Source organism: Mus caroli, unplaced genomic scaffold (assembly GCF_978045245.1).
Source record: "Mus caroli unplaced genomic scaffold, Mus_caroli_1 scaffold_1, whole genome shotgun sequence".
In the NCBI taxonomy this organism is placed as follows: Eukaryota; Metazoa; Chordata; class Mammalia; order Rodentia; family Muridae; genus Mus; species Mus caroli.
In genome coordinates this window covers 34384356-34401138 of record NW_028227256.1, presented here as the reverse complement: position 1 = coordinate 34401138, position 16783 = coordinate 34384356, and the positions used below count along the sequence as shown (strand labels likewise).

General features: G+C 44.1%; 1 protein-coding gene across 5 annotated transcripts in view; it reads left to right on the top strand.

Annotated features, from left to right (window-relative positions):
- Mgat4a (alpha-1,3-mannosyl-glycoprotein 4-beta-N-acetylglucosaminyltransferase A) overlaps positions 1 to 16783 on the top strand; it is a 116451-nt gene that overhangs the window by 49001 nt on the left and 50667 nt on the right. For 4 of the 5 annotated variants that reach the window (XM_085836453.1, XM_029478368.2, XM_021158913.3 and 1 more), the window contains 2 exons: positions 9877 to 10044; positions 12594 to 12734. In XM_085836453.1, the coding sequence (XP_085692579.1) occupies positions 9877 to 10044; positions 12594 to 12734 (309 nt within the window). The remainder of the gene's footprint in view (positions 1 to 9876; positions 10045 to 12593; positions 12735 to 16783) is intronic. The other variant, XM_021158920.3, reaches the window with a different exon arrangement.

Sequence of the window (16783 nt, the reverse complement as noted above, 5' to 3'; positions counted from 1 at the left end):
TATACGAGACCCAAGGAGTTTCTGAGAGCCGTACCCAGGCTCCTTATTCCCAGGTAGGGATGGGTGGGTGGGAAGCTGGGAACTGACATGGCCTTTGATTCTCAGCAGGGAGACACTCCTGTGTAGGCAGGCAGGTAGGCACTACTCCAGATGGCCTCTGTGGACACTCCTGACCGGAAGAAGTTATCCTTCCACGTGGTCTCCGCTGACCCCCTCATTGGGGAGATCTACTGCTGGAGTAGGGTGAAAGCCTTCAACGCTGAGTTGCATGAAGTATATCCTGCATGTTCCTGTGACCAGGACCTTGTGTCACGGTGGGACTTTAGATTTGGCTGTAATTGATGGGATAGGAAGTATGGGATTGGGATTCTTCTTGAGGTGTGTGTGGCTAGAGTAGAATAGTTCTCATCTGAGCTTCCTGTGTGGCATGTAGCCTTATACGTAGCCCTTGGCTGTAGTGAGCCCGACATCTCCCTCCCCCTCCCCAGTGCCCCTGCCCCTCCTCCTCCCTCTCCCCTACCCCCCTCCGTTCATGGATGTTACACCAGCAGAGGCCAGAAGAGGGTATCAGGTCCTTTGGAATGGAGTTCTAGGTGATTGTGAGCCATCTGACACGGGTGCTGAGAACTGAACTCTGGTCCTCTGTAAGAGCAGCAAGTGTTCCTAACTGCCGAGCCATCTCTCCAGCCCTGTCCTAACTGCCAAGCATCTCTCCAGCCCTGTGGACTTTTTTTGGTTGTTTTTTTGTGCACCTGTTGGTCCCTTTTCTAGTCCCCATATAGAACAGACGAGGTAAAGAGACATTCAGAGACATCAGTCTGTTGTGGCCTGAGTTCCAAGGACTTCACCCTTTTGTGCCTTCTGCTTGCTAGAGAATTATTGTTTATAACACTTGGCCTTTAATGGTACATAGCAAGAACAGAAAGTGTGTCTTTTATAGATTTCTTGATCTCATAAAAATCCTTCAACTGGAAATTAACATTCTAAAACTGTCTTTCTGGACAACTTCATAGTAAACGTCAATAGTTGTCTTCTAGTAGCATATATAAATTTATATGCTTTACAAATTGCCACAGTCCTTGTGGCTAACAATGGCATTCACTGTATGATCTCAGTGTCTGTAGACCAGGATACTCTCCAGGGTGTGTGTGTGTGTGTGGGGGGGGGTGTCTCAGAAATCTGAACTGAAGGTGCCATCTGCCTGGGGAAGTGTTTGTGTCCAGAATCTTTGAGGTTGTTGGCTGAATTCATTCTTCATGGTTGTAGGCATGAAGCCGAATCTCCTGTTAGCTCTTGGTGAGGTAGCTCTGAGTTCTTGGTCACATGGGCCTTGAAGTTTAGCTTCTTATTTCTTCAAAGCCAGCTTAGGGTAGAGATGGAGGGGGTCTTTACAGAGAGGACATTTGCTAACAAGACAGTCTTAAATAGTCCATCATCCCAGAGGTGAGACCCATCTATCTGCTTTATTATGTATTCTGTTCATGAGAACAAAGCTTTTTCCTTCTCACACTCAACGTGAGGGGCTGGGGCTGGGCTGGGCACTCTAGGAGCACCAAGTCATCTTAGAGCCTGTTGCATTAGAGAGTCTGGTGAACTCAAACAGTAATTCTCAGACTGAATTTTATCCTTTAAAAATATTTTGTTTCTTATTTATTCTTTGTGAATTTCACAGCATGTACCCCAATCCCAAATCATTTGCCCTTCCCTCGTACCTACCCTCTGTAAAAGTAACTTTTATTCTCCTGTTGAAATTATTGTCTGGGAGGCTTACTGCCTCTGTCTGCCAACCTAGGCCTGGTCCTAGAAGCTTCTAGCCTCCATACAATCTAGGCCTAGAATGTTTTCAGCCTCCGTGACTTGCTGCTGAATAAGCCCGCCCTTTCTAGTCCTTTCTGAGCTCTGGCTGGCTGATTCAACTCAACTTGTCTGGCTCAAACTCCTTTGCAAGCTGACTGATTCAGTCTGGCTTCTCTCTCAGCCTCTGACTTTTTGCTCTGCTTGGCCTCAAACTAATTCTGGCAATCTGTTCTAATCTTTTGGCGTCTTCTCATTTTCTGGCTCATTCTAATTTCACCTGTGTCTAGCTTGTTCTCTCTTAAACCTATCTCTGTAAAACTCTCATGCTGAAACCACCTGCATCTTCCTTTGCCTTTTCATGAAAGTTGGGCATATCCTATTCTGTCAAATCTTTCTCTGATTCGTCACTTTGTTAGCCACTCAATCAGATATCACTTTCAAACATGACTGCTTCCTTCTATAAACTAACTTTACCTTCATTGTTTGGGATTAAAGGTGTGTACTAAGCACATGTCTGTATTCCAGCCGGAGGGATTAAAGGTGTGTTGTTAAGGTCTGAGCCACACCACCACTAGAAACAGGCATTTTCAGTAAATAGATGGGAGTTACAGATAATTGTAGGCTGTTAGGTGGGTGCTGGCAAGATCTCCGTGCTCTCAACCACTGAGCCATCTCCTCAGCTCCACACTGTCTGTCTCTGTCTCTCTCTCTTTGTAAAGAAGCTAAGTCTCCTAAAATGAGTACCCTCCTAAGTTATACAACTCTCCCCCTTCTAATTTCACGATGATAATGGAATTTAGGTCTTTAAATGAAATTACGAAAAAGATACTGCTGCTTCTCCTAGGAAGATGAGCAAATCTGTTTAGTTTAGAATGTACTTCTAAGGAAATTAGTCTTGTAGCGCCATACAATGGCATGCGTTTTCCTTTTTGGTCAAACCTGTACCCAAATGCAGTTTTGAGTAACCCTGTTAACGATGTGCTAAGAGGTGCTGGAGAGAGAGAGAGAGAGAGCAGTTGTGTTCCTGAGCTTTTCTGGTCATTACACATGCTAATAAGGATCTTGTTCTGAGGTATAGAGAAATCGGAAATGAGTTAATCACATTCCTTGTTTTATGTTTAGAAAGTGGAGAGAGATAGCTCAGCGGTTAAGAGCACTGACTGCTCTCCAGTAGGTCCTGAGTTCAATTCCCAGCAACCACATGGTGGCTCACAACCATCTGTAATGGGATCTGATGCCCTCTTCTGGTGTGTCTGAAGACACCTAAGGTGTACTCATATACATAAATAAATAAATCTAGAAAGAAAGGAAGAAGAAAAGAAAGAAAGTCTGATCACGTGCACGTACGAGCCCTACTTTTCCCTGTGAGCTTGGGCGGGCCTTTTCAGAGTTCCTCTTGATGTGATGGATGCTCCGGGTGTCTCCCCGGGTAACTCAGCAAGCCCTTAGACGACACCTTTGACATAGCTGTGTACCAGAGAGTCTCTGAGCATCTCCTGCGCCATCTTGTGCTTTGTGGCCCGACATGTTTTAGGTAGTTTCTGCCTGTGTGTTCCTGTGGGTAACAGGAAAGAGGTAAAGAAAGAGCTTAGGGAAGAGCTAATGCCATAAACGCCGGGCTTCTTGGGTCTAAGTTCTAGGACAATGTTGGCCTCTTCTGAGTGGATGGATGGTCTGTGGCCTTCCAGCTTCCACATGACAGGGAAAACCTCAGCAGATCTCAGGCCTCCCCTCTCGCCTGGAGAAGTAGCATTTCTGGAGAGAAGAGTCTGCGATTGTGGATTTAACAGCCCTTCCAGCTGTCTCACACGGAGGCTAATGTAGAGGAAGTGGAGACAGCTGGTATTTTTATGAGCGTTTGCCTGTCTGTTCTTGGTAGAGATTGTTTGTAACTGGACTTTTAGGGCAAAAGTCAGGACTCCCTTCCCTCCCAAGCCTGCCTGCTTGGCCGGTAGGGCCTTCCAGTATATGCCAGTAAAAGTTGAAGGGCAGAAAGGAGAAACAAAACATCAGCGGCCACACTGGGAAGAGAAACAGATAAAGGGTCTAGTGACCCCAAGGTCCTCATCAGGGTTCCCGCATGGGATGCAGGTTTAAATAGAGGAGGACTGGGCAGGGAGCTGGAACATGCACAGTTAGAGCAGTTCTGGCCCCCCAAGGTGGTCTGAAGTCGTTAGTACTGTTATTGCTTAAATCGGACCAATCTGGTTTTTCTAAGTTTATTCTCCTCCAGTGTGTGGGCTTGTTGTTTGCATAAAGACCCTTATCTAGGTTGGTCTGTTGTGCGAAGCATGCCATTCCTCCAACTCAGAGTGGGGTGCCCCTGTGGGACAACCTTTAGTGTTGAAGAGAAAGGCATCACTGGTCTTTAGACAGAGGTGGAATCAAATTGGAATCTGATTAGAGTAGTGGGGGTGGGTCAGGTTTTCATCTTTCTCCTAGTTGTGTTGTGGGCCTATGAGGAGTCTTTAGACAAAGCAGCTCTGGAGGGCTGTTAAGTATACATATTTACTCTTTTCATTTGAGAATTCTCTTACAGTGTGCTTTAGCTCCCCAAACTGCCTTTGGAACCTTGGGTCTCTATTCTCACCTCCTCTTCCTCCTCTTGTTTCTTCTCTTCCTCCTTCCCTCTTCCTTTCTCCCCTCCCCCTCCCCTCTCCCTCTGCTCCCTCCCCTTCCCTCAGCCTGTTTTAGAACTTTGTCAGTGGGAAGTTGCCTCCAGTTTCTTCCGGAGGCCTGTCTTTAGGTTTTTTAGTCAGCTGTGTAAGAACCACCAATGCGAATTCTTTTTTAATAAAGTGAAATATAATTATCTCTCAGAGTTAATTCAGAGTGGGTTCCTGAAAATTAAGCCTATAAGCTTAAGAGTGGTGTTTCTGAGTTGTTCATTTCTCTGTGTGTGTGTGTCTGTGTGTCTGTGCAGAGTGCCAGGTAGGACATAGAGAGTCGGGACTTTTTGGTCTCATCCCTGAGGCTGGTCTCACGCAGTACCTGGGGCCTCTCCCAGCATGCCTCAGAACCTACTCCCAGCACAGCCCCCCTCACTCCAGCCTCCACCCCCAGGGGCTAGGCTTCCCCTTCCCTCCCCCAGCCTGATCCCTATAGAACCCAGCCATTTTGGCTACTTTACCCAGGCTGGCTCTTAGCCCAGGCTGCCCCCTCTTGTTCCCTGGCTCCTCTCTTGCTCTCCCTCCCTCTCACTCCTCTCACAGTTCAGTTTAGTCTGGGGCCATAGTCAGCCTGGTCTCTCCCTTGTATCTGCAATAAAACTCTCTGTACTTTGGGAGCGGTCATGTCCTCCTTTATTTTATTTTATTTTATTTGTCATTCAGGGACAAAGCAAGTAACTAACATTCTTTCCAACCAGAATTTTAGTTCGATAAATCTTAACTTCATAAAGACAAAACCAGAACAAACATATGGGTATCATTTTTGTCAACTTTAACATTCACAAAGTTCACTAGTAAGCCTCTTTATCCTGTTAAATAGAAGGCTCTGTTTCTTAAAAGAAAAAATTAAATTTCTTTTCTATTTTTGGCTTACACACTGCTGTCCATTTATATGATGCATCAGGCTTTCTTTCCTAGAGTGGGTCTAAAACTTACTTTAAATTATTAAACCCCAGAAAATTGTCATTTCCACAAAAGGATCAAGCATCAACAATATCATGCTTTGGACTTTTTACACTTTAGATCCCACTGATAAGGGAAACAAAACTGTAAGCAGAACCAGGTGCCCACTTAGGAAGAGGGCGGCATGAGACACCCTCAGCTTCCTGCCGTGGTCTGTGACGGAATGCAAATGATTGAAGAAAACAAGGCAAATACAGGGCTTTCGCTACAGATGCTGAAAATGGGGATTGTAGAAACATTTGGAGGAGTTTTTGTGTTTATTAAAAGTTTGAACTAAGTTTCTAGGACATATAAGTAGGAAAAATTCTAAGGATGTTCTAAAAACTTCTAGAAAGTTCTAGGCTCTCTGCATCAAATATAATGTGGGAGACTCCTTGGTGTGGAAGGGTGGATTCAGATGCAAAGCGGGGCCTGCCGCCCTGGAGCCTTTCCTCACCATAGACTTTGGACTGAGAGCAGCGTTCAGTGATTTAGAATGCTGATTTTCTAAAAGGCATGAGCACCGCCTTCCCAACCCTTGTATGGTTTCCTGACAGTGGTCCTGATACCATCTTAGTTTGGTCTCTGCAATCTCCTTCAGGATCCATTCGGGGCTATGCTCCTGTTCTAGCGTTTAGCCTCCCTGTCCTTTAATCTTGGGCGTCTCCTAGATCTTCATCTTGCTGACCTTCCACATCGTTTGAGGTTCATGCTCTTTGCCTCGTGCATTGTCTCGGTTTTGCGGAGTCTTCTGTTTCCTCCAGATTAGACTGAGATTACGTGGTCTTGGCAGGAGCACCGTGTAATGAGCCTTGTTCTCGGTGGATCTCGGGAGGTGCTGGTAGCGGTCCTGTTATTGCCAACGTGAATTTAAGAGATGTCTGCCAGGTTTCTCCACTCTCCATTTAGCATTTTTCCTGTGTAAAATGAGTAGTTGGTGGGGAGATTCTTTGAGATGATGTAAATACCTCATTTCTTACCAGACTTGCACCTGGTAGTTAGAGTTTCCATGTTTGATTCTTACCTGACTCAGTTACTACCCTCTGCTGCTGGTCATCCCTGCTGCTGGTCATCCCTGCCGGTAGTCATCCCTCTGACTGTTAGTAACCGGCATTCTCCTGTAAGGCCCTCTGCCCTCATCTGAGAGGTTATAGTCTATTACTGGTATGAGCTCCTTGATTCTAGTTTTATTCAATGGGTTATAATCTGTTACCATTCAATAGTTTAGTTTTGTTACTTAAATTACCCCATGTAGCCAGTGAGAGTTTCTTATGTAGTTTTGTATCTTTTTTTTGTCAATGTCCTATTGTTTTTGTCTATCAAAAAAAAAAAGTATTATTGTGTGTATGTGTGGGCACTGTGGAGGCCAGTTTGCCTGTGGAAGCCAGAGGACAGCTTTGTCAAGTTGATTCTTTCCTTCCACTGTTACTTAGGTTCTGGGACTTAAACTTGGATCCATCTCAATGCTTGGGCAGCAAATGCCTTTATCCACTGAGCTACATCACTGGGTTTTTTTGTGTGATTTAATATTACTACCTTGAAGTTATTTTTCTCCAATGAGTTCTAGTTCCTTTGAGTGCTAACTGGTATTCAAAAACCAATGTCTAGGCACTGCCTGGGTCTTACGGGGAGGGACGTTACTCTGCTTGTCTATGTGGAGAGTGGCCGGCTTGCTGAGCTGGCCACTTATGTGGCTGATCCTGCTTGTCTACAGTCTCCAGACTCAGGGACCCCACATCTGTACCCTGAGGATAGGATCTGATATCAGACCACACTCTCCAGGTTGTTTTCCAGATATTTTAAAAGCGCTATTGTTCCTGATACATTTTAGAATGCACATACGCCTTCCTTCCCCAGTTGTCCTTTTGATAAGCATTGACTTGTGGAGTTATTTAGGTTAGAGGAAAATTGTTTCATAAGCCTGGCTCTTCCCATTCAGGGATAAGAGGTGATTTCTGTCTTTCCTAAACCCCCAACTAACTTCGGTAGTTGTTGTTCATAAATCTTGCCTCCTGTGATAATCATTCCACATTATTGTTCATGGTTCTGCTTTTGAGCTGAGGTCTCACTCTGGTGTCAGACTGAATTCCTGGCCTCCAGTGTGCCTCCTGCTTCGGTCTTCTGAGAAGCCAGGACCTCGGCTCCTATCACCATGTTTAGATATTTCTAGTTTTGTGTTTATAAATGGTGTCTTGGTGTTTGTTTTCTTAGGAGTTTACACAGAGAGGTGCCTACGCAAGAAAAGCAGAGTACGGATAAACCGCGTCACCTTCACTCACGTCAGTAAACAGGGCACAGTGTGAACTTTCTTACAAGACTTTCCTGGACACAGTGCTGTCTTATTTGTGGCCTCCTGCATCAGGCTTGGGAAGGGGATACAGCAGCTCATGTGGCTTTGCCTCTTCGTGTTGGAAGCGGGGTGGGAGGAGGGGGCTGGACTTGTGCCAGCTCATTACCCTCTCCCAGACTTCCTGAGAGTTTGCTGTGTATACCTGAAGGAGGAACAGTGGACGGTGCCTTCCCTGGTCTTAGCCCCAGCTTTACAGAGTGTGTCTTCCTCTTCTTTCAGACAGGGCTTCTCTGTGTGGTGCGGTATAGTGTTTACATTCTTATGGTTACTAAGAGCAGAATTAGTTGGGGCGTTGTTGTCCAACAAACAAGAACCCATTTTGATTTTCATTTCTAGTGCAGTGAGTATTTTCTTGCAAGATATTGACTAAATGTATCTACCTGTTCCTGAAATTCTGTTAGCTTGTTTTTTTTTTTTTTTTACAAACATACATCTTTAAGTTTTGAAAGTGCTTGTAAACAGATAATTTTTATATTTAATTAAGATTTTTTTTTTAGAATTTTATGCACTATACTGTATCCTTTTCACACCCCCACCCCTTTCTTCTAGTACCTCCTGTGTCATCCTTAACTCCCTCCAAAATTCACGACCTCCTCTTCTTTCACTCTCACCGTTACGTCTTATGTACATGTTTATATGCATGACCATGCAGCCGGCTGAGTCCATTTGCTGTTGCTCACATGGAAGGGTTCCGGGGTCTCTGTGACCACCGTGGTCAGTGGTGTAACTGTCTGAGGGAGGAAAGAAGGCAGTTTAGTTCAACCTGACTCAAGGTGGTGGTGTTACAAACTTTGAGTGTCTTACCTCAGGGAGCTTTTTTAAAGACGTATTTGTCACACATAATTTGGAAAAAGTTTCCTGGGGTATGGTGGTTTGAATGTGTTTAGCCCACAGAGTGGCACTGTTTGAAGTTATGGCCGTGTTGGAGGAAGTGTGTTGCTATGGGTATGGGCTTTAAGATCCTATCTGCCTGGAAGCCAGGTAGAAGAGCTCTTAGCTCTTCCTGCACCATGCCTACCTGGATGCTGCCATGTTCCCACCTTGCTGATAATGGACTGTCTCTCTGAACCTATTTGCCAGCCCCAATTAAATGTTGTCCTTTATAAGAGTTGGCTTGGTCATGGTGTCTGTCCACAGCTGTAAGCCTCTGACTAAGATGTGATGGTAATGAACCCATTCTCATATGTATAACAAAGCCTGAGACGTGACTACCTTGAACTCTTTGTAAAGTTCACCTGACATCTTCCATAAAGATAGGTTCTGTAGATTAATAGGGAGCAAATTCAAGATAAAGCAGGGTGGGGGGTGGGAGGGAGACTATCTTACTATAGATTGACTGAGACAAACTCAAGAGTCTAGGGGAGGATCTAATATGGGCTGGCCACACAGAAAAGATTACCAGGCTATTGTGCAAGTCTGCTCCCAGCTTCTGGGTGGAAAACAGGTTGTACGCATCTCCCTCCCTTTGAAGAGACGACCCGTGTTTCTAACATTCCTGATGTCCCCTAGTGCTTATGTGTGAGCACAAGGACCTCTGTGCACTTGTAATCCCGTCCCTGTACTTAGGGCTGACCACCTGGGGTTGGACAACCTGTCATGGAGTTAATCCCTGGAGAGAACTGATCCTGCCTTGCTCCTCAGCCATTAGCTGCATATAGTTATTTGTCTAGGGGTGTAGGATCTTGTAAAATTAGCCCTGTGCACATTGGTACATCAACTGGTAGTCTCATTATGTAGGTTTCATTTAGACAGCCATATAATTGAGATTTCGCGGGTACAAGCCTCCTTGTCACATCTAGAAGACATTAGCAGCAGGTTCTCTTCTCCACTGGCTCTCACCCTTGTTTTGACCTCCGTCTCTGTCATTTGTTCTTTGTATTTTGAGCATATTTGACTATAACAGTTTACTTCTGTTACCACAAGAAACTTCTTTGATGAGGGGTGAAGAGGGACAGTTAGAAATTATAATTGGTTTGGGAAAACGGCAGTACTGCGTTCTCCTCCTGGAGGCACGCCTAGCCTCCTACCATAAGGTGGAACAGCATATTATTTTATTTTAAATACATATACTAAAAGACAAAGCATACTAATCGTTTCTTTTTTCATTTTTTCCTCTAGAAAAACTAATTGCTTATCAACGAGAATTCCTTGCTCTGAAAGAGCGTCTTCGAGTGGCCGAGCATAGGATATCTCAGCGCTCCTCGGAGCTAAACACCATTGTCCAGCAGTTCCGCAGAGCTGGAGCAGAGACTAATGGAAGTAAGACTGCTCTGAGTACAATCTCAGGTACTTTAAAAGGTGTACGTGTTCACGAATTTGTATGCAACAGGACCCGCGAGGTTTGTGAATAGTTTAGCAGCCAGCACGTGTTGCCCTTTTCAGAAAGAAAGATCTTAACATTTGCCATTCTGGTGGATTCTAAATGCACTTTTATTCATTGCTGGATATGATTTTGATATGCACAGTTACATTTCAGTCGCATACATTTTATCAGTCGTAGTGAAGAGCCTGTATCTTTTCAAAGCGGTCACATGGGATTCAATTTTAATTTTGGGGTCAGCGAGATGGCTCAGTGGGTCAAAGCAGCTTGATGGCAAGCCTAACAACCCTAGTTCAATTCCCAGGTCCCACACAGTGTACAGGCTGATTCCCTTCCCACACTGTCCTCTGACCTACAAACATATACACATGTACACACGAATAAATGTTGTAAAATAAATTTTAACTTTTATTTCAGCATGCTTATGATATAACCAATGCTTGATCTTAGATGGCTCCTGGGGAATCTGTAAGCTGCTTGAACAATCCTTGTTCTTGCATCTGAATGATACTAGGGAAGAAGCCTGGGTTACAGTGCATAACTGGAAAGTATCTGCGTATTCCCTCCTTGGGGATTCTGGTCATTGGTGTCCTGCCTCTCCTGATTGAGTTGTTTCGAGTTTTTATACCAGTGTCCTGGGCTCCGGGGCTCCTGCTTTAGACTCAGCTTCATGGTCTCTAAACAGAGCCAGGCAGGGATGCCTTTCATCTTGATATCAACACTGGCCCTCAGTGTTAAAGTTTTGTGTTTCTCCCTCTCCTACTGAGGATACTGGTGTATTTTGTTACTATGTAGCCTTTACAATTACAGGCCGATGCAGCTGAAAGGAAATCGCCCAGGGATTTCTGTTAACTTTTTTTTCCGTTTTGTTTTGTTTTTTGGTTTTTGGTTTTTTTGTTTCCTTTTAGTCTTTTTAAAACAAATGTTTACTCCTTGAAATTATACTATTGAGCATTTTTACCTTGTCATTTTGTTTGTTTGGTTTTTGAGCCAGTGACTTGCTCTGTAGCTCTGGCTGCCCTGGAACTTGCTATGTGGACCAGATGGGGCTCGAACTCACAGAGATCCACCTCCCTCAGGCTCTAGAGGGCTGGGATAAAAGGTGCACACCATAATGTCTGGCATTATTATTCTTCAAAATACTATTTGCATTAAAATTTTATTTTAATGGTCTAAGATTTTACTCTATGGCACAGGCTGTTCAAGAAGTAACTTATGTAGCCCAGGCTGGCCTCAGACTTGTGAGCCTCCTGATTCAGCCTTGCAAATGCTTAGGATTAGCCGTGTGTACTCCCCACACCAACTGAAATACTTTTCTAGCTAATGTGCTAATCATAGACCACAGCAAATGAAGCATTTCCTTCTATAATTAGCAAATGAATGTTTTCCTGGGTCACTTTTGCCCTTCCAAATCACAGCTCTGTGAGAAACATTTTTGCGTAGCGTTTGGTTACATTTCTGGCAGCCCTTGTGATCTTCATTAGATTATGTTTTGACGGCAGGCGATTTCCAAACACACCATTTCTGGAACAAGACAGAAAGCAATTAGGTATTTGTGGAACGAGTGAAAGCTAAAATCATCGAGAGGAAACGACTGAGTCACAGGACAGACTGTTAGGGCCTTTGATTCTGCTGACTATCTAGGGCAGGCATCACACCGCGACTGACATTTAGCATCCTTCAAAGTGCTGCTGCTTGCTGGGGTGGAATAGGATATTGTAACTGACTGATTCTTCTCACGTGGAATTCAAGTTTAATTTTATGTATGATGTGATATATTTTTGTGGGTTTGATATGGATGTTTTTGTCTGCATTATGTCTGTGTACCACATCTGAGAGGCGCCCAGGGAAGCTAGAGGAGGGTGTTAGATCTCCTGGCACATGTGAGCCAGGACCTGTGAAAGAGCAGCCGGTACTGTCACCACTGAGTCATATCTCTCATGGCATTGTGGCCACAAGTCCATAATGCTGACTGTCTTGTTTAGAAGGTGAAATCTCAGTTGAATGAAAATTGACAGCACTATTGTCTAATTAACAGAAATTTTTACTCCGTACCCTGTTCAGTGGCTCATCCACTCCTCTAGATGAAACGGAAACCGCTTTTAGATTGACACGTGCTGAGCGTTCCCAACTTGTAAATCTTTTCAGTGACTATTTTAGGGAAATCTATCTTCTCTATAAAAGTTTGATGAAATGCTAGCGCATAAAGAAAATGAAAGTTAGGAAGGACAGGCACATGCCTGGCATGGAAGAACATGGCTTCATGGAAGATTTGAGACCACGTGGGCTGTGTATATCAACAACCTGTCTTTAGGAAAGAAAAGAGAAAAAGACAGGAAAGTGAAATTGAGCGGTGGCCAGTGTGCTTGCTGCAACTTCCTTTCTAGACTGCTGCGTAGTGAGCGCCTGCCTGGTTGTTTCTCCTGTGTTCTCAGTTAATTTTCAAAAGAGAATTGGCAGCGACTTCCGGAAGGTAAGGGGTTCCTGCCACTTAAATTGTCTTTCTGTGTTTCAGATAATACCATAAAGCTTCTAAAAGAGTTGACAAGCAAAAAATCACTTCGCGTGCCAAGTATTTATTATCATTTGCCTCATCTATTGCAAAATGAAAGAAGCCTTCAGCCCGCTGTACAGATTGGCAGTGGAAGAACGGGAGGTGTGTTCACCGTGCGCCTGCTATTGGAACTGTGGTTTGGAGGGGTTGATTGACCACTAGGAATATGTCTAGCAGGACAAAGTTAAATATACATGCATATTTAATATATTAACATAATTACTATATTAGATTCAATAATTAAAAATAAAATAAATATTGATATTATCATATTAATTCATATCATTAGCATATCAATATATTAACATACTTAATATATTTGTAACAATATTAAAATATATAACTATTGATATTATTAAATTATATTAAATTGCGGTTGTTAAATTATAATATATAATTTCTTGATATATTTATATTTATATATTAAAAATATATAATATCTGCACAGCATCTTGGGGCTCAGTGCAGTCTGCTTATTGGAATGATATGGACATCTTTTCCATATATCAAAACAGGATCAGTACACATGTAGTTCAGGCAGATAAACCTTGAACCTTTGTCAGCTTTCTGTTTGAAAAATGGGGAGGTAGAGAGATGACCCCTCCCCCATGTCTGAGTCGGGCATTAATGGCCTTTCACAATACTGCCTGGGGGTTTGTCTTCAGTCTGCTGCGCCTTCCCCTGGACATGTAGAGGCAGAGCATTGCTCTTAGGAGCGTTCCATGTGGGAACACCTGCTATTGCTGTGCTTTTCCTGCCTAAGCAGTCCTGGAATTCTCCTCCGAGGACCTTTTGGCTACTTAATATTTCTAGTGTTTCATTTTTATGAGACTTTAAAATTTTTGACTTAATTGAACTTGGACATTTTAGGTTGACTTTTTCTTCATAGATTTAAAATGTAGAGATGAAAATATTACAATTGGGGAGACAATAATTCTAGAGATACTAAAATTCTTCTGCCTTTGTTGTTGTCTGGGGATTCTTTTAAAAATGAGGTCTCACTATGTAGGCTGAGCTTACCTTCCCTTCCCCCCACTGGGATTTCAGGTGTGTGCCATCCTTGCTAGATTGAATTTCATTTTTGTGTTAATTTTTTTTTGGATTTAGCTTTATGTGTTGACCCCCCCCCCCCCCATGGGATAGCAGGACTGCCACCCTCTGAACTCGTAGAGAGCATTGGCTCTCCTGGACCTGGGGTTAGATGTGGTTGTGAGCCACGATGTGGGCGCTGGGAATAGAACCCAGGTCCTCTGCAAGAGCAGCAGGTGCTCTTTGGGGCTGAGCCCGTGGGTTCCTTTAGCTGGCTTTTCCTTTGTGCAGTTCTCCTGTTTGTACCCGGGGCCTCGTGCATGCTAGACCAGCTCTCCTCCACAGAGTTGGATCACAACTCTGATACCTTAAGCACCTTTCTCTTTATCTCTGGTCATTTGAGCTGTTATGACGTTATTAGTTACTATGTTACCATGTTACGATGTAACTATGTTACGATGTAACTATGTTGCTAAGCCTCTGCATCCATCTCCCTTGGTTCTTCTATTTTTATGTCTTATAAACAACTTACAACAACGTATGATCTTCCTATAGAAGTTGTGTATCTTAGGCTAGCCCATTCAGATTAACTTTTTTTTTTATTTAATCATTAATTCAAGAAATATTTGTTGAGGCAAGGCATCCGTCCTTTGGGGGCTGGATATAGAAACTCTCATGTGTATAGGACACTGTTAGCTACTTTCTTTAGAACGTCAATTGCTAATTATTTTTGAAAGGTAACATTGATATCTCCCTTTAATAGCCAGTCTGGGTAAGGTTCCATAGTCAATTTAGGCTGCACTTTCATTAATGAGAGTAACAAATGAAAAGAAGACTGTGTTTTTAAAAGTCTTTTAACATCTGAGAGGCAGATGAGTTACAGACCAGGCAGGGCTCCACAGTGAGATTATGTCCCCTCCACTCAGTCCCCCCAAGTCATTTGGAACGTTGAAGATCTCTAGCAAGTTCTTTTTTTTTCTTTTTTCTTTCTTTTTTTTCTTTTTTTTTTTTTTCTTTCGGTTTTTTGAGACAGGGTTTCTCTGTATAGTCCTGGCTGTCCTGGAACTCACTCTGTAGACCAGGCCTTGAACTCAGAAATTCGCCTGCCTCTGCCTCCCAAGTGCTGGGATTGAAGGCGTGCGTCACCATGCCCGGCCCTCTAGCAAGTTCTTATCTAGTAAGCTCTTCTGGTTTGATGGTTGACAGTCTGTCTTCCTTTTAAACGAATTTCTTTTATCTCACTCATTTTATCCATTGTAAACATTCCAAGATCTTGACCATCTAGTTTTTAAAAAGTCCACAGTCTATAAAGTGAGTTCTGTTTTTAAAACTTAGGAAAAGCAGTCATCTCGGAGTATGGGGGGACATCCTTATTTAACTTAAAAACCAAACCTCTCTTTCCTAAATCCTTAGACAATCCTTAGTGGTTCTAGAGCTAAGAACCCTTAAAATGTCCTTAAAAGAAGCCATTGACCTCTGCTTAGGAAAACATATATAGGAAAGTAATTTTGCAAATGATTTCTGGGTATCGTGGTTTTCGGAAGCTCAGAACCTGTGTAATAAATAGGGATTTTGCGTCAAGAACGTCCATTGTCTAGATCCACGCAGAGCTGCTGCTTGCCAGAGGTTCTGTTCTTCAGTAGTCAGTCTGCTTAATCCCAGAGCAGCTGCAAAGCCATCCTCAGCCTCAGGGGGAGGGGCAATGCTCCAGGTGTTGGCTGGTCCAAGAGACCGACTGGGATTCTGAAGTTCTCTCATACAGCCCCTCGGTTCTCCCACACACTAGTGGCTGGGGTAGCCGGGCACAGCCAACACGGACAACAAAGCAGTGGCATCGGCAAGTACGGCATGGCCAGCAATATGGAGGCCAGTAACTTGGCGATCTAGAAAACTGAGCTGGTGGAGCAAATAAATGGTTTGATTTATTTTGGAGGGACGAGCAAGGGAATTGCACCCATAGGACAGTACCCAACTGTTAGAAGAGACCAGTTAGAAGTGTTTGCTTTTCATGTTAGTAGTTATGGTTGAAACTCAGATATGCTGTCTAAGAGTTGATCCAGTAAGTCGGGTCTGGAGAGACATAGGTACTCCCAAGTACTCAGGAGACTGAGGCGGGAAACTCGAGGTCACAGCCTCTCTGGGCAACAGACTGGGTTCAAGATCAACCTGAGCAACTTAGAAGAGTCTGTTTCAAAGCAGAAGTGAGGAGAGGGCTGAGTGGCTCAATGGCAGGGCACTTACCCTGGGATTCACCTCTAGCTCTTTTAGGTATCCACTTGAGGCATTAGGTGGGCTTGGGGGGTTTGGGTGATTTTGAGCACATAGGGACCGATGGGGGCTGGGCTCGAGGAAATGGCCATGAAGACTTCCAGATGGAGTAACTGAACAGATGGCAGACTGTTTGTTGAGACCCGGAAGAGTAAAACGTGTTCAGCAGCACTGTTTAAGATTTATTTGCGTTGTTTTTTAACTATGGAACTCATGAGTCTGGATAGGGGATGCCTGCGTACGAGTGTGGTGCCCAGGGAGGTCAGAAGTGTCTGATCCCCCGGAGTTACAGGCTGTTGTGAGCCACCGGATGTGGGTACTGCAAACCAAACTCAAATCCTCTGTAGAACCTATCCTCAGGATTAAGCCGTCTCTGCCGCTTGCAGCATTGGTTTTCAAGAGAAGAGAATGTGTTGAACATGGACAGGTTAAGTTTTGGGGAAGCGTTGAGCTGCTGACAAAGGGACATGTCAAGCAGGGAGGAAGATCTGGGACTCACAGGGGAAGTCCGAGTTAGGGTTGCTTCTGTGAGTGATGACGAGGAAGTGGCTGAAGAAATGTATCTGAGTGAGGTCATCCAGGGCTCAGTCGCAAATTCCCCAGCAGCTAATGCCCAGTGAAAGAGGAAGTCAAGCTGGAGGGAAACAAGAAAGGCTAAGCTAACAGTGAATGCCAAAAGCAGGGTGTGGGCTAACTCTAAAGGAAGGTAGTCTGAGTAGCCAAAGCGTGGGACCTTGGCTTTTCTGGAACCAGGCTGGCCTTGAGCTCTGCCTGCCTCTGCCTCCCAAGTGCTAGGATTAAAGGTGTGCGTCAACACACCTGGTTTAAGATTATTTTCAACACTTGCTGTGGAG